Source organism: Oncorhynchus keta, chromosome 32 (assembly GCF_023373465.1).
Source record: "Oncorhynchus keta strain PuntledgeMale-10-30-2019 chromosome 32, Oket_V2, whole genome shotgun sequence".
Lineage (NCBI taxonomy): Eukaryota > Metazoa > Chordata > Actinopteri > Salmoniformes > Salmonidae > Oncorhynchus > Oncorhynchus keta.
This window is the reverse complement of record NC_068452.1, coordinates 1,988,760-2,013,417: the sequence shown is the minus strand read 5'-3', so window position 1 is coordinate 2,013,417 and position 24,658 is coordinate 1,988,760. Positions and strand designations below refer to the sequence as shown.

General features: G+C 40.3%; 1 protein-coding gene across 3 annotated transcripts in view; it reads left to right on the top strand.

Annotated features, from left to right (window-relative positions):
- The first annotated feature begins 9,374 nt into the window (after positions 1-9,374).
- Positions 9,375-24,658, top strand: part of LOC118364816 (VPS10 domain-containing receptor SorCS1-like) — a 158,284-nt gene continuing 143,000 nt past the window's right edge. For all 3 annotated transcript variants that reach the window (XR_008088257.1, XM_035746542.2, XM_052490301.1), the window contains exon 1: positions 9,375-10,354. Coding sequence is in view for 2 of the 3 variants with exons in the window: in XM_035746542.2 (XP_035602435.2) it covers positions 9,548-10,354 (807 nt within the window). In the remaining variant the exon portion in view is untranslated. The remainder of the gene's footprint in view (positions 10,355-24,658) is intronic.

Sequence of the window (24,658 nt, the reverse complement as noted above, 5' to 3'; positions counted from 1 at the left end):
GTTACTACACATAGATAATAAACAGGTGTCCTGGGTGAAAGGCCTTATAAGGAACATACTGTTAAGCGTGGCATAGATCATTTTCGACCTTTAATTAATTGGCGATACTCCCTCAATTCCCAATTTGGAAGAAAACATGTCTTCTGAACTTCCATGGCTAGTTTCAAGGGGGTTGTTTGAATTTACAAAATAATCCGTTATTTATTTTGCTCCATGAAGTACAGTGCATTCGGAAAGTATTCAGACCCCTTGACTTTTTCCACATTTTGCTACATTACAGCCGTATTCTAAAACGAATTAAATATATTTTTCATCTATCTATACACATTACCCCATAATTACAAAGGAAAAACAACTTTTTTAGAAATTTTTGCAAATTTATGAAAAATATAAAATGGAAATATCTAATTTAAATAAGTATTCAGACCCTTCACTCAGTACTTTGTTGAAGCACCTTGGCCTTGATTACAGCCTCGAGTGTTCTTGGGTATGACGCTACAAGCTTGGCACACATGTATTTGGGGAGTTTCTCCCATTCGTCTCTGCAGATCCTCTCATGGCCTGTCACGTTGGATGGGGTGCTCAAGTGCTGCACAGTTACAGTATTTTCAGGTCTCTCCAGAGATGTTTGATCGGATTCTAGTCCGGGCTCTGGCTGGGCCACTCAAGGACATTCAGAGACTTTTCCTGAAGCCACTCCAACGTTGTCTTGGCTGTGTACTTAGGGTCGTTATTGGAAGGTGAACCTTCGGCCCAGTCTGAGGACCTGAGCGCTCTGGAGCAGGTTTTCATCAAGAATCTCTCTGTTCTATGCTGCATTCACCATTCCCTCAATCCTTATTAGCCTCCCAGTCCCTGCCCCTGAAAAACATCCCAACAGCATGATGCTGCCACCACCATGCTCTACCGTAGGGATGGTTCCAGGTTTCCTGCAATGTGACGCTGGCATTAAGGCCAAAGAGTTCATATTGGTTTCATCAGACCAGAGAATTTCCTTTCTCATGGTCTGAGAGTCTTTAGGTGACTTTTGGCAAACTCCAAGCGGGCTGTCATGTGCCTTTTACTGAGGAGTGGCTTCCATCTGGCCACTCTACCATAAAGGCCTGATTGGGGGAGTGCTGCAGAGATTATTTGTCCTTCTGGAAGGTTCTCCCATCTCCATAGAGGAACACTGGAGCTCTGTCAGAGTGACCATCGGGTTCTTGCTCACCTCCCTGACTAAGTCCCTTCTTCCCTGATTGCTCAGTTTGGCTAGGCGGCCAGCCCCAAGAGAGTCTTGGTGGTTCAAAACTTCTTCCATTTAAGAAGGATGGGGACACTGAGTTCTTGAGGACCTTTATTGCTGCAGACATTTTTTGGTACCCTTGCCCAGATCTGTGCCTCGACACAATGCTGTCTCTGAGCTCTACGGACAATTCCTTCGACCTCATGGCTTGGTTTTTGCTCTGACATGCACTGTCAACTGTGGGACTTTATATAGACAGGTGTGTGCCTTTCCAAATCATGTCCAATCAATTGAATTGACCACAGGTGTACTCCAATCAAGTTTCTGAAACATCTCAAGGATGATTAATGGAAACAGGATGCACCTGAGCTCAATTTCAAGTCTCATAGCAAAGGGTCTGATTACTTATATAAGGTTTATCTGTTTTTTATTTTTTTATACATTTGCAAACATTTCTAAAAAAAACTGTTTGCTTCGTCATTATGGGGTACTGTGTTTAGATAGATTAATAAAAAAAATCATCAATTTTAGAATAAGGCTGTAACATAAAAAAATTTGGAAAAAGTCAAGGGGTCTGAATACTTTCTGAATGCACTGTAATCCAACAATGTGTACGCCGCCATCTTATCTATTTCAAATAATCTCGTATTGATCAACACAGGCTAGTGTCATGACATGCAGCCCTTTCGGGCATACACACACCCATCGCAATCAATGAGAGAAGATTGGACATAGACAAGATGGTGGCGTACACATTGTGGATTATATCATGGAACAAAACATTTATTTTATTTAATAAATGGGGCAATTTCTCAATTCTATATCCCTGCAACTTCACAACATCACCTACCTAATAATGCCTTCCAGCCAGCTGGACCAGTAATAATGGTCTGACTAGGCAATATTTTTAATAGCAACCACTCAATAGGGTTTTACCTGCAGCGAAGACTAGGCCTAAATGCTAAAAAGCATAACTAGGAATGACCCATTTTCCAGCTCTAAACAGAGCCTACTGTAACACTGACCTTTACTAGGACTAAGGAGTCGACCAGTACTGCTAAGGTCAACAGGGAGCCAGTTGTAAAATTGAGTTCAACCCTGAGCTGAGAGAAAAGGACAGCATTTCTACCTTTGCTCTTAAAGCTCACCCACAATGATTAACCAATGAGAATGGACATTTAATTGTTAATTAGACAAGGCAATACTATAGAAAACATGATTTTAGTTAATTGCATTCATTACTTTAAATTACCATAGTTAGTCAAGCACACTTTAGTTTAAAAGACACAGAGCTGCATAAAATATAACATGATTAGAGCTACTACTTAGGGACACTGAAAGCAAGGCCGAGCAGCACACTAATTAATGTATATAAACTCTGCGTTACAGATTATATGTATTGGCCAATGAGAGGCTTAGAAGCAACCAGTCGACCATATTGCCACTCCCCAGAAAAAGCAGTCCTCCATAGGAATGTTTCAAGGTGTCACGACTTCCGCCGAAGTTGGGTCCTCTCCTTGTTCGTGCAGCGCACGGCGTCGCCGGTCTTCTGGCCATCATCGATCCACTTTTCATTTTCCATGTGTTTTGTCTTGTTTTTCCTCACACCTGGTTTCAATTCCCTCAATTACTTGCTGTATATTTAACCCTCTGTTCCCCCCATGTCTTTGTGTGGGATTGTTTATTTGTAGTGCTTGTGCACGTTCCCCATGAGCGCTCGACGGGTGATTTTTGTGCCTAAGTATCTTGTTGTTCTGGATGCCGTTGGTTTCGCATAATAAGTATCCGGTTATCACCCAGTTCTGCTCTCCTGCGCCTGACTTCTCTGCCGCCAATTACGCACCCGCTACACAAGGACAACATTTCATGTGTTTAAGTTGTTTTTTGTTGTAGTGGGGACAGTAACATTAGAACGTTCAAAAAAATATTTAATGAAAAATTGGTTTTTATATTTATATGTTTAGCTTACATAATATACTTTAAAAGTATGCATTAACGTGTCTGTAACAAAACAAACATGGCAAAAACAAATTTAGAGGTTAATATATGCATTTATTAAGCCTCCAAAATATGTTTTACTATGGTGAGGAAGTGCCAAGGTGGAGGCACAGAGCCTTCAAAACCGCGCCCCAAGTCAACCATCTATATATATATATATATATAAATCATTGGTAGCAAACAATACCAAAAAAAGGTTTATAGTCAAAGATCTGTATATAATGACGAGGTGCTCATGTCTCCACCCTAACAATGGGAGTCGTTGTCCCAAAGGTAGGAAGGTAGAACGTCACTAGTTACCACAGCCACAATGTCTAAACCCTGCCCATTTCTACAATATTTCAAAGGATGTCCCAGCATCAGTGGAAGAGAGCGAGAGACTGATGCGCCTATTGAAATAAAAGCCAGGCATCTGTCCATTTTTAAAGACACTCGATTCATGAATAAGTCATCATAGGAGGAGCAGGGTTGAGGTAAACAATTTTTTTTAAAGTCACAACTGCAAGATCAAAAACTGTGATCCCATAACAGATTGATCTGTTCTTGTCTGGTGAGTCCCAATTTGAGGCTATGCTTCCCGTTTTCAGTACAGTAGACTTCTGAAGTAAGAGTCATTAATAATTATCATTGCTTCACTTTGAAGGCTCCCGGTAATGTTCAGTCTGCAGCAAAATATTAATATTTCAGCCCCGGTAGTGAAAGCTTTTAAAGTAGTCGCTCATCTAATCCCTCAAATGGATTAAGAGTGATCTTTTTCCCTCTCTTACCTGGGCTCCTCCAAAAAAACTTTTCAGCAGCAGATGATGTTGATGAGAGTGCTACTAAGTTTAGTCTAGAACTGTGTTGACAGACTGATTTTTTTCTGATGGTGGATGGCTCATCTTCAGTCCCTTTGTTCTTTCCTGTTAGCAGGGCACTGCAACAAGTTGAACTAAATACAACTAAACTGTAGCAAGTTGAACTAAATAAAACTGAACTGTAATACACTGAACTGAACAAAAACTGAACTGTAATAAGTTGAGCTAAATAAAACTGAACTGTAATAAGTTGAACTAAATGAACAATAGGGCTGTAACGAATCTCCTCCTCGTCTGACGACGAGTATGATATATCGGACCAATGCGCAGCGTGGTAAGTGTCCATGTTAATGAAGACATACACTAAACAGAAAACAACCACCCACAAACAAGAGTGGGAAAACAGGCTACCTAAGTATGGTTCTCAATCAGAGACAACGATTGACAGCTGCCTCTGATTGGGAACCATAACAGGCCAAATACATAGAAATACCAAACATAGAACAGAAACATTGAATGCCCATCCCAACTCACGCCCTGACCAACCTAAAATAGAAACATACAAAAGGAACTAAGGTCAGGACGTGACAAGAGCTTAAGTGTGTTCATTAAACTACCGTAAATAACGGTAGTGACATCAAACAGACTTGATGGAAATGACATTTAAAAAAAAAAAAAATTCAGTACTCTATAAGAAATTGGAGTTTCTAGAAAGCCTGAACAAATCTATAGAATTAGAGTTTGTGTGTGATTTGACTTGATTTATTCCTGTTAGCCCCTAGTGAAGCAAGGGCCCTCATGCATCTAGCTTTCTTTGTGAATTATACTTATTTCCTAAACCTTCTCAAAGGAACCACTGTGTATAAAAGAGAATTATTTATTCTCATTGTTGTTGATAATAACTGCAACCATTTACAAAGGCAGCTCTATAGTCCAATTAAGTACCCTGCAAGAAAACATACATTTGGAGGCTTAAGTGAATTAAGGAGTACAATAAGGGCTTGATCAAGTACGGGTGGGTTGCTACCAAATTGCACAGTGTTGCAAAACAAACCTCTGTTCAAGATCACCCAATGTGAAAAATTTAAAACAAAATAAATTATATTCACTCTCCACAAGGTAATACATTTTTTTTTTTTAACTATCTGGCATACTAACACCCTTCAGTGTGTGTCACACCCTGACCATAGAGAGCCATTGTTTGTTTATCTACGGTGTAGTAGGTCAGGGCGTGACTAGGTGGTGATCTAGAATATCTATGTCTATGTTGTGTTCTAGTTTCTTTTTCTATGCTGGTGTTTAGTATGATTCCCAATTAGAGGCAGCTGGTAATCGTTGTCTCTAGTTGGAGATCATATTTAAGTAGTTATTTTTCCCACCTGTGTTTGTGGGATCTTGTTTATGTGTAGTTGCCTGTGAGCACTCAATTGTCTTCACGTTTCGTTCATTCTTTATTGTTTTTGTGCGTTTCAGTTAATAAAACATGTGGAAACCATATCATGCTGCACCTTGGTCCGATAATTCTTATGACGAACGTGACAGTGTGTTGAACAAGAAAGTCTCTGACTGTATATTCTATTGGCTGGCTTCAGTGGGTCCTTGTTATAACAGCTACTGTACATGTATAATGCTTTTATGACCAAGGCTTTTGGTTTCAGCTGGATTATATCATTGCTAAGCTATGGCTTTGTTCATTAGGGGAGATCTCTCATTGCCATAAAACCTGGGTCTCTCAGTTCTGTTTAAACAGATAATCCAATTATCCATGTCCCCAATGCCTCACTGTATTCACCAGACCTTGGGGTCGATTCAATTCAAACTGAGCCAATTTAGATGAGAGGAATTGAAATTTGAATCATGAATTGGAAACGGGGGTTTTAACTTAACCACCCACGGTCAAGCCTACTTTTGTGACTTTTCATTCATAGCAATTGGGCTTCTGATTCTCCCAAAGTCTGAGTTTGAAACCTCATATTGTTATGGATGGACGGTCGGGCAATTAATCTTTCCTAGAAACAAACATCCCAAAACAGTGGAAATTGAAAGTGTTGAACTCAGCTGTTGAACTCTTCTCAATGAGTCACTGTCAACTGATTGCTCCTGACCCGACGATTGAACCCGGCAGAGCCCCACAGAGGGTGAATACCAAATAAAGGCTGTAATACGGGAAACATCTCTATTCAATAGAACTCTCTGTTTGAGACTCCACAAAGTGGAAAGAAAAGAACCATTCACTTGATCTCTTGTCTTTTCTAGCTTTTCCTGGAGCTGGAGACTTTAGATTTTTTTCCAAGACTTCAGTTCCTCCTTTTCCCCTTTATTCTAGTCACCACTGGTTCTCTTCTTACCCCTTTAGAAAAAGATCCCTTTGGCTGCGTTTAGACAGGCAGCCCAATTTTGGTCTTTTTTTCCCCACAAGTTGGTCTTTTAACCAAAATATTTGATGTGAAAGGATGTCATGTGATTGGTCAAAAGACCAATAAGTGGGAAAAAAATATCAGAATTGGGCTGCCTGTCTAAACGCAACCTGGACAACTTCCTTGTTCGAGAGCTACTTTTACGAAGGGAATGTTTGGGCATTTAACTATATAAAAAGCCATGGCTTTTCTAGTTTGTGTCTGGCGATTTCAATTACTTGTTTGTGTTGGTGTTGCAGGCCTGTTTAACAGAGCCAAGGGTTTTTATGATAGGCTATCTGTGGCTGTGGTGTTGAAATGTGGCCCTGGGAGTTTCACTAGGGAAATGCAGGGACGCAGTAGAACAAATTGAATTCCAAATGTATGAGTAAAGTTGTATCTATGTAGCAGGGAGGCCCAGTTGATCAGCTGTCACAGAAACTTCTAACCTTAAATAACAATTCTAGCCTTAAAAAAGGGTGTTCTGTGACTAAGTTATAGTTACATGAAATGTTTGGGTTACAAACGACACATACATTAGCTTGTTTTTGAAAGTCCTCCAGTGACGTTCGTTATATGTCCTTTAGAAATCTTACTCAACATATTCTAAGGATAGTCTGAATCACCCACACTTCTACAGTCCTCTACAGTCACCTTCAGTCAGATGGCATCTTAAACTTAACCAATGTCCTTATGCGTCCTGATACTGTACCTCCTTTCTCCCAGTCCCTCTTTCTGTGTGACTCATTGACCTTGTCGTGCATTCATAGTCCACATGCATACTAGTACAGTACAACTGGGTACAAATCAGACAAAGTAGGGTCTGAATATCATATTCTGCAACATCCTCCAAATCCATTTCTGCTATTGACAGGGCATTGATTCTGTGTGAATGGATGACGTGTCCAGACTTGGATGTGAGATGATGGGGTTTGAGACTGTACCACCCACTCACACACATGCAGGTGCACACACACACACACACACACACACACACACACACACACACACACACACACACACACACACACACACACACACACACACACACACACACACACACACACACACACACACACACACACACACACACACACACACAGCGATGGACATGATGATGGGAGTGATGGTGATTGAAGAGATGGTTGCCTGGCCGTGTGTGTGTGTGTGTGTGTGTGTGTGTGTGTGTGTGTGTGTGTGTGTGTGTGTGTGTGTGTGTGTGTGTGTGTGTGTGTGTGTGTGTGTGTGTGTGTGTGTGTGTGTGTGTGTGAGTGTGTGTGCCTGTGTGCACACTGGGGGAAGAACCACTTGATAAGTGTCTTCCAGCCACATGGGGCCTGTCCATCACAGGACCATTAATCCAATCCAAAACGTCTGCTTAATGCAGTGTGCCTCGGAGAGAGGCAATACTTAATTTATTTTAGGTCTATGGTAGGACGTCAGGGGATTTAACACTTTAGGCCACCAAGAGGGAAGAAACATTCCAGTACAATGGGAATGATATTGGAATTCTATACCAATGATGGAGAATGAAACGTTAAAAATACATGTTGGGAATTGGATAGCCTACCACTGATCACAGTCCTTAAAAAAATACCATCAGATCGGTTTTTAATCTGAGGTCGATGTTTTAGGCTACTTGGATGAAAGCCATGAAAATATTTTTAAATCTCTATTTATTGTATCAACAACTCGTTATGTATGAATATAAATAAAAACAACAACTGAACAACTGTCAAGGTGGTTTGTGTTCATTTGTCTTTCCCTCTGTGCATTTAAACGCTCATCAGCACAACAATTATCGCATACATAATGCATAACCTATCGTCCAAACAAACAGCTACATTTCTGGCTCCCCCAAAGTTACTGACATTGACTGTTTGCACAGTCTATAGGGACCTATGCCTTTTAAATGGTAATACTCTTATTTCTGATGTGTGAAAATAACATAACCAGTATGTAATTATGATAACCGTACCTAGGCTATGTGTTTACTCTAGTGTTCTTCACAGGTGGCATCTCACGTTATGAAACATTTTCAGATAAAAACAATTAATTATCGACAGCGTCAATTTGGCACGGGAGGCACGTTCTAGCAAGCCCCAGGTGAACTTGAGTCTCTTCTAGATATCGGATGTGTCACGGAGGCTCGTGAACGACCTCACATTGCTTATGATGCCTTCACATCACATGTAAAGAGATAATCTATAGCAGTGGTTTCAAACTCATTCCAGGAGGGTCGCGTGTCTGCGGGTTTTTGGTTGTTCCTTTCAACTAAGACCTAGACAACCAGGTGAGGGGAGTTCATTACTATTTTGTGACCGTAATTCATCATTCAAGTACAAGGGTGGAGCGAAAACCCGCAGTCACTCGGCCCTCTGGAATGAGTTTGATACATGTGATCTAAATCATATATTCTATGCCCATATAGAGGTTATTTCAATCTTAATAAACAATACCTCTATGTGATCCGTGACATTATGCATAATTGGGGTTTAATTCAAATGTTATAATTTCGGAACAACCCCCCCCCCCCTTCCCAATAGCAATAGCACGACTATAACTTTAAAGCAATTAGATAGATTCACAATGAATATAACTATTCTCTTTCATCTTCTGAGAAATGTGATTGAGCAGTTGACTCTTATGCACAGTAAACCTAGGCCTACTGGTAGATACAATCTACAGCTGTTAGGGATATTGTCAACAAGACCATAGTAACAGCCAACAACATTGACAAAGGACTCATATACAAAATAGTATTTAAATATAGATCGAATAAGATGACTATTACATACGTACGATAAATGCTAACAAATGATTTATTACGAAATGATTAATGCGTTGTTCTGGGTGAGGGGAAAAAAACAGGCGCAAGAACAAATCTCGCCTATCTTTTCCCCCGGATACTGCCAGCTCCTCCTCCGCGCGCGCAAGGCTTCATTCGATCAAATCCTTCATCTGGGACCACTTCGCCGAGTCGCACTTTTTAACACTGCAGAACAATTGGACGAGCCACAACTTGCGACGAGTTCTGTTGCTTAACATCAATTACAGTCACAAAGGGGAGAGAAAAAGAGAGTAAAAAAAAGACTTGTATCCAGACTGAGTATCTTTCTCTGCCACCAGCTATGGAGAGGGGGGTCAGATTATGCCCTATTTGGCACACCAGCGTTTTCTGGTTTCTGCTTTTGATAATGCAATCTTTCTTTCTAGCCGCTAAATCAGAGATAACTTGCAGATCATGTCAGCCGGGAGATAAGGGGCGTATTAAGGAATTACTGCTTAAAACGGACACACGAGAATTCGCAACAGGGCACGGAGGGGAAGTTATTGGAAATGGAGACGGGACAACTGCTTCACGGAGTTTAAATTCTGCAAGTTCCGAAACTCAACAGCTTGATTGCGCAGCTGGATCCGATGAATGCATCCAGGGGAAATACATATACTCAAGGCGAAAACGGAATACTGACATACTGCTCCGTTCCAAGAACGCACTACTCGATGGAGGAATGCAATACGGTGGTGGTAAACAGAGAAAATTCACCCCGCGCGGTGAGTACAAAGTTTCCAACCTGAAAATGAACCGTCATGTAGGCAATACAGATGTCGGGAAGGCTCGCGCAGATCCCGGCGTCTCACCCAAGCACCGAGTTCGTAGGGACAGCTCGGGAGCTAATATTGGGGATGTTAAAGTGAAGTTCTCCGGCTTACCCCAGAGAAGGGAGACACTGCCTCTGAGTTACTCGCGAGAGGGCATCACCTCACTGACTGGGCGCAGCAGAGTGACACGGTCCGAATTGCGATGGAGCAACGAGGACAGAAGAGCGGCCAGTTCGAGGCAGGACGAACTCAAACTCACCAGTTCAACCTTCGCATTGACCGGAGATTCCTCTCACAACCAAGCCATGGTGCACTGGTCTGGGCAAAACAGCAGTGTAAGTGAATACTTGTACAGTTGTTTTTAAATAATATTTGGCCTATGTGCGCATTCACGCAGCGCATCAATGGAGATAAAATTTAGCCATCAGTTTGACTTTGATGAAATTGCCAATAAAAGGCATACGAAAGGTGTGTGCGTGCGTGCGTGAGTGTGATGGAGCGCGCATATAGTGTGAGATTCCCAGGATTCATTCCGAGGCAACTGTGCATGCTGTCATCCCCAGTATAATTGGCAAAGCCTATTCGACATGCATCTATTTTGTTGTTAAGTGATATCATCAAGTGACTGAACAATCATCGAACAAATCATGGCAGAGACAATCAAGACAGTTAACACAATCACCTCAGCATTTACTTCTCGGAGACAGTTTCCCCATGCTTTGCAGAGAGAATCGGTCTGACCCTCCTCCCCATTCCTCATTACCCACTCGTAGTCCTGTCTGTAACGAAACTGATTTCATTTCAACACATCACCAGCCCCCAGTCAGTCATGGTGGAAGTGACATCCCCCATGCCTCCAGGTGTTTCTGAGGGGGCATGAAAAACCAACTTCCAAAGTTTGACTGTATGCACTTGCGTGGGGGGATATCAAATACACCAACATATATTACCTATTTATTCTGTCAAGGCAGTAGTAACTAATGGTCATCCTAGGCTCTTGTCAAGGGTTTCCCAATACAAAGTGGTGCACATTTTTGTTCCTACCCAGCGCTAACACTCTACTGTACTGAACTGTACTCTATACTGTATTGAACTGTACTCTACTGAACTGTACTGTACTGAACTGTACTCTACTGTGCTGAGCTTTGATGTCCAAACTTATGGTTGGTTCAGATTTGTCCGGTTTCAACTCTACTCTACTCTATACTGTAATGAACTCTACTGTTCTGTGCTGTGCTTTACTGTGCTGAACTTTGATGTCCAAACTTGTGAAACATAGACATCTATGATTGGGTCAGATTTTGTCCAGTTTGGACCAACCAAATTGGGTTTTATTTGGGCGCAGAGCTCATAAAAATAATAGCCAGTGTGTGGAGTTATACCCAGGGTGTAAGGTCCTGGGTGTCGTGAGGGTGAAATCAGGCACAGAAAAGCAGAGTTCAATAAAGTGCTTTTTTTTTATGCACACACGGTGAACTACGGTCACCCCACTTACGGGTGCTCAAACCAAATGCCCCAGACACAGGGTAACGAAAACAGTCTAGCACTAAATACACGAACATGTACATCTAATGCAAACACCAGGGTTACAATAATCAATCCTGCACAAAGAACCAGGCGGGCCGGCTGACTAATAAAGCCTCACTAATTATAACCAACTCAAAACAGGTGCACTCAATAAACACATAAGGAGGGGGAGAAAATAATCAGTGGCAGCTATTAGGCCGGTGACGACGACCGCCGAGCGCCACCCGAACGGGAAGGGGAAGTGTCCTTCGGTCGGAGTCGTGACACAGGGACCCATGATGAAATTCCATTTCTGTAATTCTGTTACCGTGTGTAAATTCAAGTCAATAGCTGTGTTCGAATACTCATACTAACTAGAGGTCGACCGATTATGATTTTTCAACGCCGATACCGAATATTGGAGGACCAATAAAAGCCGATACCGATTAATCGTATATATAAGTGAAAGTGCAATATGTGCCATGTAAAAAAGCTAACGTTTGAGTTCCTTGCTCAGAACATATGAAAGTTGGTGGTTCCTTTTAACATGAGACTTCAATATTCCAAGGTAAGAGGTTTTAGGTTGTAGTTAATATAGTATTTATAGAATTATTTCTCTATACCATTTGTATTTCATATACCTTTGACTATTGGATGTTCTTATAGGCACTATAGTATTGCCAGTGTAACTCCCAGCTAACTAGCTAGCCATTTCACATCGGTTACACCAGCCATTAGGCTGATAGGCTTGAAGTCATAAACAGCGCTGTGCTTGCGAAGAGCTGCTGGCAAAACGCACGAAAGTGCTGTTTGAATGAATGCTTATGAGCCTGCTGCTGCCTACCATCGCTCAGTCAGACTGCTCTATCAAATCATAGACTTAATTATAACATAACACACAGAAATACGAGCCTTTGGTCATTAATATGGTCGAATCCGGAAACAATCATTTCGAAAACAAAACGTTTATTATTTCAGTGAAATACGGAACCGTTCTGTATTTTATCTAACGGGTGGCATCCCTAAGTCTAAATATGCTTGTTACATTGCACAACCTTCAATGTTATGTCATAATTACGTAAAATTCTGGCAAATTAGTTCGCAATGAGCCAGGCTGCCCAAACTGTTGCATATACCCTGACTCTGCGTGAATTGAACGCAAGAGAAATGACACAATTTCACCGGGTTAATATTGCCTGCTAACCTGGATTTCTTTTAGGTAAATATGCAGGTTTTAATAATATATACTTCTGTGTATTGATTTTAAGAAAGGCATTGGTGTTTATGGTTAGGTACAGTCGTCCAACGATTGAGCTTTTTTCGCAAATGCGCTTTTGTTAAATCGTCCCCCAGCGTTGCATCGATTATATGCAACGCATGACACACTAGATAAACTAGTAATATCATCAACCATGTGTAGTTATAACTAGTGATTATGATTGATTGATTATTTTTTAGAAGATAAGTTTAATGCTAGCTAGCAACTTACCTTGGCTTCTACTGCATTCACGTAACAGGCAGGCTCCTCGTGGAGTGCAATGAGAGGCAGGTGGTTAGAGCGTTGGACAAGTTAACTGTCCACGCAGTGGACACTATTTCCGTACTTATAGGGCCGATCATGCAATTCTTCAGGAAATGGACATGGCTTCACAACATTTTCAGATTTGAAGAAAATGGAGGAAAATATGCAGCTGAAGTCCAAAGATAAAAATGAATTGTTTTAACTAATTATGACAGATGGTGAGCAATGTAATAAAGTAATGCTGCACGTTATGTTGGCTGACAATGTGTTGGCTACGCTATCCTTACGAACTGCATAGTATATCATTACAGCAGTAGGTACTACCGCTATGTTAGCTAGCTACCTCGTTAGTTGGTTACTAATACATGGAACTTGCCAGTATATTAACTATATGTTATCTAACTAACTACCCAATGTTTATTGACTTGATTATTCACGTCATTCTTAGCTAAATGGTATAGTAGTTGTGATTTTTCAATGGACATGAATTCGCTCTGGCTATCTACTCCAATTTCAGAGCACTCTCGCCTGAGTGAGCCAGAGCGTGGAAAAACGGATGAATTTACGAACGCTCAACACCCGTTTAATATGGCCGGGGTCATTAAACATCGGCTAAAAAGCCCAATTAAATTGTTGCCAGCAGCACAGTTACAGGCACCAACACTCTGGATAACATGCAAACAGCCTAACCATCTCTGCTGTGGTGAGAAGAGGTTGCATAGCAACAGAATCAACTTCCGGTAGACAGGTGTCGCGCTAGTATGCTCAACTGAAAGGATATCGTTTGTTTACAGTAAAATGAACTAATAGTATGTAGTATACAGTATGTTAGTATGGGTGTGTTCGAATACCCAATCTGTCATGTCATAGCTGACACCCCGTTCTTTCTGCAGACATCGTTGAATCTGAATTCGAAGCAGATATTTACATTTTTGGGGGAAAAACGTGGACACAAAAAAACAAAAACAAGGGAGATGTTACCAAACTTAGCATCTGCACAGTTCTTCCAGTAAATGTGTTGGTTTGTTAAACTTTGAAATCAATGTTTTTTGTTTGACATACATTTGAATAGAAAAAATGGAGTCTCAGCGTAATTCTGTAACCGTGGAATTGCTCAGCAGCATCACCACCATCGCCACATGGAACCTGTGCTGTTTTGTGATATTAATAGATTGGGTTCTAATTGTGTGCAACTGTGAAACAATTCCCTCCTCTCTTCTCGCTTGTGACGCAGGCAACTTTGGAATGAGCAAGAATAGATCCTCTGCATTAAATATGTAGAGTTGTTGCTGTATGCAGAAATAAATAGAGACTTAGATTTTTCCCATCTGAGCACAAGTGCAAATAAACAGATGAGTTGACGATGCTTCATGGAGCAGAAATGGAAGTGTCTGTCTGTCCGTCTGTCGTTAAATGGGATTTATGCTGCTGCGGCTGTATATCTAACCTATTGGGCATATACATAGTTAAGGGTATTAATGTTCCCATATGCTTTGTGTGTGTTTGAGCCAGATTGGAATATGAAGGAATGTGCCTTCTCATGATAGCCCAAGAGACAGTGGTGGATTAAGTGATGGAGGGATGGAGTCGTGCAGTAGAAGAGATGGGAGGTCTGTGTGTGTGTGTGTGTGTGTGTGTGTGTGTGTGTGTGTGTGTGTGTGTGTGTGTGTTTTAAATACTGTATGATTTTTCCATTTAGATCATGGATGATTCATCTGATCATATCCAATAAGATGAAACAAACAAAAAAAGTTCAATTATGCAATAGTTCAATTATGGAAATGTTTGACTCAAAAAGGAGCTGAGATAATTTGTACATTCTGATCATTGTTAGGAGAGACGTTGGGACAAGTTTGGGATTTTAAATCTCATGGAAAGGTTACAGCAAAAATGCCAGAGTCCCAACGGGGGATATGTGGCACTGGCATATTCCTTGCATGCACATAAAAGTGTGTCAGGAGACTGCATATTTACATTATTGAAATGTCAGGGCATTAAGTACTTTGCTTGTCACTCAAGATAACAAGATGCAGCCTGACACATAGTCAATCCATGTAACAAGTTTACTCCACAGCTTTGGACTGCCTCGGAAGATGTAGAATGTGCCCACTGGCATCATGGGTATTAATATGGATTGAGTGGTATGGAAGTCAATGGCTCAATCCCGAATCAACCCCTAAGCCTTTCGCCTTATGCACTTGTGGAGATCTGATAGGTTAGGTAGAAGTTTTAACTATATTTCTTACACCAATAAAATTCTCTCAGATCTCCACAAGTGCGTAGGCTGTAGGGCTTAGTGGTCCATTTGAGATTGGGCCAAGCTTCATCCTTGAATTCATGTTGCCACAGTACTCCTCAGTATCGGGTATTGCTCAGAAACATCTTCACTTTAGTCATAGCAGATCTGGGTTTAAATAGTATTTGTTTTCTGTCAAATGCTTCAGCTGTGCTTGACTGAGCTTGCCTGGCGCAATGGAACCAATGGAATAGTCCCAGAAGTGCCAACCCCGCCCATCTGGGACTTCATGAACCCAGGTCTGAGTCATAGAACCAGAATCAATGAACCAGAACCAAAGCCAGACTTGAACAAAGCCAGGAGCCATACTCTGATTCCATTTTCTCAGTTGAGGCAGTTCTTTTTCAAGACAAAGACAAAACCCATACTGAAAATGAAACGAGTTCTTAGCCATGCAATGATCAAACCAAAGCATTTGTCAGAGAAGTTTCTTTTTGAGCAGAACAGAGGAAGAAAATCAAATGTTTTAGTAGCCAATTAGTGAGTGAGTTGATCACATGAAGTTGGTGGAGAAGTGTGTTGTGAGAAACCATCTCTCACCAGCTGTCTCGGTTTGACGATGCTCTCACTGTGGCTGTTTCTATGTGTTGAAGGAATCTATTTATGGTTCTGTACAGCTGTCGTCTCGTACAGCAGTGGTGGCACATTTACAGAAAAAAAGAGAAACTGTCCTCTTTCAAACTAACATCTCTGATGTTTTTCTGCCTCATCAAATGTTCTGTAATTTGCTCGTTTTCCAACAATTTGATGGTGTCAACGGGTCCCGCTTTCAATAGTGGCCTCGGCGTAGCTAGTCGTGTTAAACCAAGTACAACCTGTTATCCAAGATGGCTGAAAATCAAACAGGCAATTTAAATGAGCCATATGGTAAACTGACAGACCCACACAATCAGGGCCACAGCAGTTGAATAAGAGAACACAACCATTGAAAATGTACTATTACATATTCATTGGCCCTGTCAGAGAGGAGTTTGTGTTTGATGTTGCTATTTCTTTCCATTCATTTGTCACTTTATTATTATCCTGCACCACCAACTGTGCTGTTCCTGTATTCCCACTCCTCACACTCCAACTCCCATGTACAAAACAGTGAGTCACGGAGTGATATCACTTGAATACGAACAACAATAACAGCAGCCTAACAAAGGCGCAGTGCAATCCACTCTTTCAATTGTCCCCCATCTCCAAAAGGAAGTAGGTATAGAAACACATTTACTTGCATTGCAATGGGATTCCCTCCACACTACAGGGGCTAAGGATAGGACTGAGCAACGGGTAAATATCTGGTCATATTCTATAACAGATACAAATGTTTGTCATAATGTGCTACATTCAACAGTTGAATGTGGTGTTTGGTTGGTGGTTGTGGGACTTTACACTAATATTTATTTGTGTAGACAGACATACAATCTTCTGATAAATACTGTATCAATGCCATATGATTGGCTTATTATCTTACTAGAGAACACTTCCCAAGCTCTGTCCCCCCACCCTCCCACTGGTAGGAGAGTTAACTCTGGTGTCTGTTTCTGTCTGGGATAATTGAGCCGCAGGGTATGTGCTGGGTCAGGCACTGATCAGGCGGCAGGCCCAGGGAGGACGTCACGGTCCGCTATCCATCGTTTATTTACCGGTCTGGCTAACACAGCCCTCCCTCGTTTGCCTGTAAACAAAACCCACCAGGCCCAGGTTTGCTCTTTGTTTCTCACTTTTCTTTCTCAGACAACTCCCAGAGGAATTATTCACAAATAATAAAGACGGCCTGAGTTGAAAACCTTATTAACCAAATCTAGTAGCGATATTGAAAGCATCAGCTTTCCTTGTTGTTATAGAGCCCCAGGCTCTGCATGCATGGACAAATAATAAAACCAAGTTTATAAGTAATGTACCTGGGTAGCACTCTAATCCTCACCCGAGGAGGCCTCAGGAGTGCACACTTAATTTCAGTAAGTGCCCTTCCCCTACCTCCCACCCTCCTCCACTCACACTCGCTTTTGGATCCTGTGTCAATCATATTTTGATATGATTTCATCATATTTCATGTTTGCTTGCCCTGGACAATATTCCAGGTCTCTATAGTGTTAAGTGAAGTAGATTAGTTATTTACCAATAGAGATTGAATCAAGTAAAAGCCAAATGGTAGATAATGCTTGCTGAGAGCTTGGGGGTAAATAGATTGCGGGGCTGTAATCACTGGTGGTTCAATTTCAAGGGTTATCAGTGTAATGCTATGCTATTTCTAGGGGATTGTAGGTGAAATAATTGGGTTTAAAATGCATGGTTTGGTGTCAAGAAGTTGGACAGCAGTGATGGGAAGCCATTGTAGCACATTACTGCTGTAAAAGAAAATATACTTATCTGTTGTTAACCATACAATGTATTATTTAATTCAAACCGATTCATTTGGAATATGTTTACAGATTTTAAGGTTTGCACGAGCCAATTCAGCTGAAATGAACAACAAAACACTTTGTCATATTCCTTTTTGAAAGTACCCCCCCCCCCGTTGACCTTTTTTGACAAATGTTGATTTATTCGGATACCTAACTCGCACTCAACAGTCAGTGGTGCAGTCGTACAAGTGCTAGTTCTCCCTCTCAGCACATCACACATCTGGATGGGTTCCCTCTACATAGTATCCAGTGACACGTCATATACCAGGCAGGTAGTGTAGTGGTGGCGTATTATCCTAAAGCCATCTCACGTGCACACGGAGGCAGACAGCGATGGACATGGTGATGGGAGTGATGGTGATTGAGGAGCTGGCTGCCTGTGTGTGTGTGTTTGCGTGTGCTGTGTGGGAGAGATGAGAGGTGTGCTTAGCAGGGCCATGCCATTAGAGGTGCATTGAAGCGCGGTGCAAAGGCCTGGCTTCAAGGTGGAACACGATCAGGCTCTGTGAGAATTCATCACTGTTCGGATATCGGCCTATGATTTATGTATGTACTGAAGAGTAGGGAGACATCTCTGAGGATGACTAAAATATGGAAGGGGATAATCAGAATGACTGAATTATGAGTCAGGGTTTTCCTTCTGCACGTGTTTCAGGACAATTCTAAATGACTTTGAGTAGGAAATAGTCATCTGTATATTTGTTGTGATGGCTGTTATGGTTGGTGTCATGCATCAGGTTAGACTACTTTAAAACAAAAACCCTGTTGACTTCTGGTAGAAAAGTGATGTGTTCACTATAATGTGGATAGTGTTGATGTCCACACCTGCTTCAAAACTGCAAAAAGGCACGGAAAATATGAATCATTGATGGCATCATATTCTTACAATTAGGGAAACAGAAAATGCATTATCTCAAGTGTTGGATTTCCTTGATTGCCATGCTATTGAGTTGATTATCTTGTGTGTGCTTACGTCTCTGCTCTCCATATGGAATAGAATGGGCCCCAGTGCAGAGTTTTTCACATTAGATCCGTTTGGTCTGATGTATTATTTCTCATTTCAGATTTGATTGTAATTGTTGAGTTTCACATTCACAAGGCCTAGCCACTTTGGCAGTGAGTTGAGCCACTCATGTCCATAGCTCCAGTAAGTGGAGTTTGTCCTTTTAATAACCAGAACTGGACAGAAATAGTAGCGGTCCCAACCTCCCAGTAGGAGGATGGTTGAGTATCTGGACCGTAACATATACTCACACATCGTGCTAATCCCATTGACCTTTTGGACATTTGATACAGCACGAGGAACATTTGATACATCAAGCCACATTTCCACGTCTGTCTTGCTAATCACATGGAGAAATTGAATGTTTTATACGTCCATCCAGCAACGTTTCCCCCGGTTGCGAGATGAGGCGTTTGAACGACAGCTTTGTAAAGCTGCACGATTCCAGATCTGATGATTATGTCCCTTCAGTAAATAACTACAGAGAGATCAAGACGGATGGGAAAAAAACAATATTAACCTTTATTGAATAGGTTGTTTTGCAACACACGGAGCTGCAACCACAGTCCTCCAGAAACATACAGTAAGCCCTACATCAAGATGCCAGAATGGGTTCAGCTTTCAGCTCGTCTTCTACTCTCTCCTCTTAATCTCAGGCAAATGGGAAGGAATTGGGATGAATCGCTGTGCACAGAGTGTATACACATTAGTAGTTTCCTCGGAGCTCGTAGCAGCTCGTGTCCCCTCTCGCCATTCAGATTGACAAGGATGATTGTTGGCAGCTATTGAAAGACAGTCGGAGGTCCTCTTTAGGCAGCCAGACAGTCCCATCTAGGCCCATCTCCGCACTGATCAGGTGCAGAATTGTATGTGGCACAAATTGAATGCCAGGCAATCTGTAACCCCGAGGAGTATGGCTGAAAGCGAAGATAAAAATGATTTTTTTTTCAATGAAGAAACGCTGGGGAGGCAGACGGGGTGAAAGAGATGAGGTGGGATGAGATGACTGGCTCCAGTTAATTGACCAGGTCCAGATAAAGCAAGGAGACAGAGACTGGGGAGGAGGGGGGGAATGGTAACCCACCCCCAAAAAATATAGAATGGCATTTGCTCTCCTTAGGAACCATCAGCCGACATGTGTTTGGCTGGTTATGTCTGGCGCCGTCTATGGGCACAGCGACAAAATCAAACTCGAGATGAACCTTGTTTTTGCCCCACTTACGCTCTGGGAAACCGACATCTCACAATACAAGGGACTTTCAGATTCAAAACAAAAAGCGAACAGCAAAGTTCTCCTTTTACTACCACTCCTACTGGAGGTGGTTTTAATAGATTACGACGGACGACCTGAGTGCTTAACAACGACTCTCTTTCTATGATGACCGATAGGATTCATGTCTATACTTTCTCCTCTGTACGTGACTTGGCTCTGTATCAGCTTCTCTATGCTATTATAGAGAACATATACAGTTTGGATTTTTGTCACCCAATTTAAAAAAATATATATTGCACGGGTTAGTTAAGTCCACACAATATTTCTCCAGCTGCACTGAAGGCCATTCTGTTGCGTTTGTGTGTGTGTGTGAGAGAGAGAGAGTCAGAGAGAAACATCGGTAGATAGAGGGCGAGACAGACAGACAGAAAGTGAGAGAAGGAAGGAGAGAGAGGAAGGAGGCCAGAAAGACTAATCCATCTTACATGTGTAATTGACATTCCCCCTAGATGTTATTAAACATGCAGCACGCTTTTGCCCAGAACAAACAGAGAATTTTCGCTGCCCGCTTCCGTCGCCACCCGCCGACAACCACCTGACAACATTAAACAACTGGAAAAAGGTTTACCACAATGGTGTGGTTGCACACAAAATGGATTGAGTACCTGCTATTGGTTACAGTATTCACTACAGTACAATACTGGATTATGCTCCTGCTATTGGTTACAGTATTCACTAGAGTACAATACTGGATTATGTTCCTGCTATTGGTTACAGTATTTACTACAGTACAATAAATACGGGATTGTTTTCCTGCTATTAGTTACAGTATTTACTACAGTACAATACTGGATTATGTTCCTGCTATTGGTTACAGTATTTACTACAGTACAATAAATACTGGATTGTGTTCCTGCTATTGGTTACAGTATTTAATCCAGTACAATAAATACTGGATTATGTTCCTGCTATTGGTTACAGTATTTACTACAGTACAATAAATACGGGATTGTTTTCCTGCTATTAGTTACAGTATTTACTACAGTACAATACTGGATTATGTTCCTGCTATTGGTTACAGTATTTACTACAGTACAATAAATACTGGATTGAGTACCTGCTATTGGTTACAGTATTCACTACAGTACAATACTGGATTGTGCTCCTGCTATTGGTTACAGTATTCACTAGAGTACAATACTGGATTATGTTCCTGCTATTGGTTACAGTATTTACTACAGTACAATAAATACTGGATTGTGTTCCTGCTATTGGTTACAGTATTTACTACAGTACAATACTGGATTGAGTTCCTGCTATTGGTTACAGTATTTACTACAGTACAATACTGGATTATGTTCCTGCTATTGGTTACAATATTCACTACAGTACAATAAATACTGGATTGTGTTCCTGCTATTGGTTACAGTATTTACTACAGTACAATAAATACTGGATTGTGTTCCTGCTATTGTTTACAGTATTTACTACAGTACAATACTGGATTGTGTTCTTGCTATTGGTTACAGTATTTACTACAGTACAATAAATACTGCATTGTGTTCCTGCTATTGGTTACAGTATTTACTACAGTACAATAAATACTATTGGTTACAGTATTCACTACAGTACAATACTGGATTATGTTCCTGCTATTGGTTACAGTATTTACTACAGTACAATAAATACTGGATTATGTTCAGTATTTACTACAGTACAATACTATTGAGTTACAGTATTTACTACAGTACAATAAATACTGGATTGTGTTCCTACAGTACAATATTGGTTACAGTATTTACTACAGTACAATACTGGATTGAGTTCAGTATTTACTACAGTACAATACTGGATTATTGGTTACAGTATTTACTACAGTACAATAAATACTGGATTGTGTTCCTGCTATTGGTTACAGTATTTACTACAGTACAATACTGGTACAATAAATTGGAATGTTCCTGCTATTGGTTACAGTATTTACTACAGTACAATACTGGATTATGTTCCTGCTATTGGTTACAGTATATTCACTACAGTACAATACTGGATTATGTTACATTATTTACTACAGTACAATACTATTTGGTTACAGTATTTACTACAGTACAATACTGGATTATGTTCCTGCTATTGGTTACAGTATTTACTACAGTACAATACTGGATTATGTTCCTGCTATTGGTTACAGTATTTACTTACAATACTGGATTATGTTCCTGCTATTGGTTACAGTATTTACTACAGTACAATACTGGATTATGTTCCTGCTATTGGTTACAATATTCACTACAGTACAATAAATACTGGATTGTGTTCCTGCTATTGGTTACAGTATTTACTACAGTACAATACTGGATTGAGTTCCTTCTATTGGTTACAGTATTTACTACAGTACAATACTGGATTATGTTCCTGCTATTGGTTACAATATTCACTACAGTACAATAAATACTGGATTGTGTTCCTGCTATTGGTTACAGTATTTACTACAGTACAATAAATACTGGATTGTGTTCCTGCTATTGTTTACAGTATTTACTACAGTACAATACTGGATTGTGTTCTTGCTATTGGTTACAGTATTTACTACAGTACAATAAATACTGCATTGTGTTCCTGCTATTGGTTACAGTATTTACTACAGTACAATAAATACTGGATTGTGTTCCTGTTATTGGTTACAGTATTTACTACAGTACAATACTGGATTGAGTTCCTGCTATTGGTTACAGTATTTACTACAGTACAATAAATACTGGATTGTGTTCCTGCTATTGGTTACAGTATTTACTACTACAGTACAATACTGGATTGAGTTCCTGCTATTGGTTACAGTATTTACTACAGTACAATAAATACTGGATTGTGTTCCTGCTATTGGTTACAGTATTTACTACAGTACAATACTGGATTATGTTCCTGCTACTGGTTACAGTATTTATTACAGTACAATAAATGCTGGAATGTCTTCCTGCTATTGGTTACAGTATTTACTACAGTACAATACTGGATTATGTTCCTGCTATTGGTTACAATATTCACTACAGTACAATAAATACTGGATTGTGTTCCTGCTATTGGTTACATTATTTACTACAGTACAATACTGGATTGTGTTCCTGCTATTGGTTACAGTATTTACTACAGTACAATACTGGATTATGTTCCTGCTATTGGTTACAGTATTCACTACAGTACAATACTGGATTATGTTCCTGCTATTGGTTACAGTATTTACTACCGTACAATACTGGATTATGTTCCTGCTATTGGTTACAGTATTTACTACAGTACAATACTGGATTATGTTCCTGCTATTGGTTACAGTATTTACTACCGTACAATACTGGATTATGTTCCTGCTATTGGTTACAGTATTTACTACAGTACAATACTGGATTATGTTCCTGCTATTGGTTACAGTATTTACTCCAGTACAATAAATACTGGATTATGTTCCTGCTACTGGTTACAGTATTTATTACAGTACAATAAATACTGGAATGTCTTCCTGCTATTGGTTACAGTATTTACTACAGTACAATACTGGATTATGTTCCTGCTATTGGTTACAATATTCACTACAGTACAATAAATACTGGATTGTGTTCCTGCTATTGGTTACATTATTTACTACAGTACAATACTGGATTGTGTTCCTGCTATTGGTTACAGTATTTACTACAGTACAATACTGGATTATGTTCCTGCTATTGGTTACAGTATTCACTACAGTACAATACTGGATTATGTTCCTGCTATTGGTTACAGTATTTACTACCGTACAATACTGGATTATGTTCCTGCTATTGGTTACAGTATTTACTACAGTACAATACTGGATTATGTTCCTGCTATTGGTTACAGTATTTACTCCAGTACAATAAATACTGGATTATGTTCCTGCTATTGGTTACAGTATTTACTACAGTACAATAAATACTGGATTATGTTCCTGCTATTGGTTACAGTATTCACTACAGTACAATACTGGATTGTGTTCCTGCTATTGGTTACAGTATTTACTCCAGTACAATAAATACTGGATTATGTTCCTGCTATTGGTTACAGTATTTACTACAGTACAATAAATACTGGATTATGTTCATGCTATTGGTTACAGTATTTACTCCAGTACAATAAATACTGGATCATGTTCCTGCTATTGGTTACAATATTTACTACAGTACAATAAATACGGGATTGTTTTCCTGCTATTAGTTACAGTATTTACTACAGTACAATACTGGATTATGTTCCTGCTACTGGTTACAGTATTTATTACAGTACAATAAATGCTGGAATGTCTTCCTGCTATTGGTTACAGTATTTACTACAGTACAATACTGGATTATGTTCCTGCTATTGGTTACAATATTCACTACAGTACAATAAATACTGGATTGTGTTCCTGCTATTGGTTACATTATTTACTACAGTACAATACTGGATTGTGTTCCTGCTATTGGTTACAGTATTTACTACAGTACAATACTGGATTATGTTCCTGCTATTGGTTACAGTATTCACTACAGTACAATACTGGATTATGTTCCTGCTATTGGTTACAGTATTTACTACCGTACAATACTGGATTATGTTCCTGCTATTGGTTACAGTATTTACTACAGTACAATACTGGATTATGTTCCTGCTATTGGTTACAGTATTTACTACCGTACAATACTGGATTATGTTCCTGC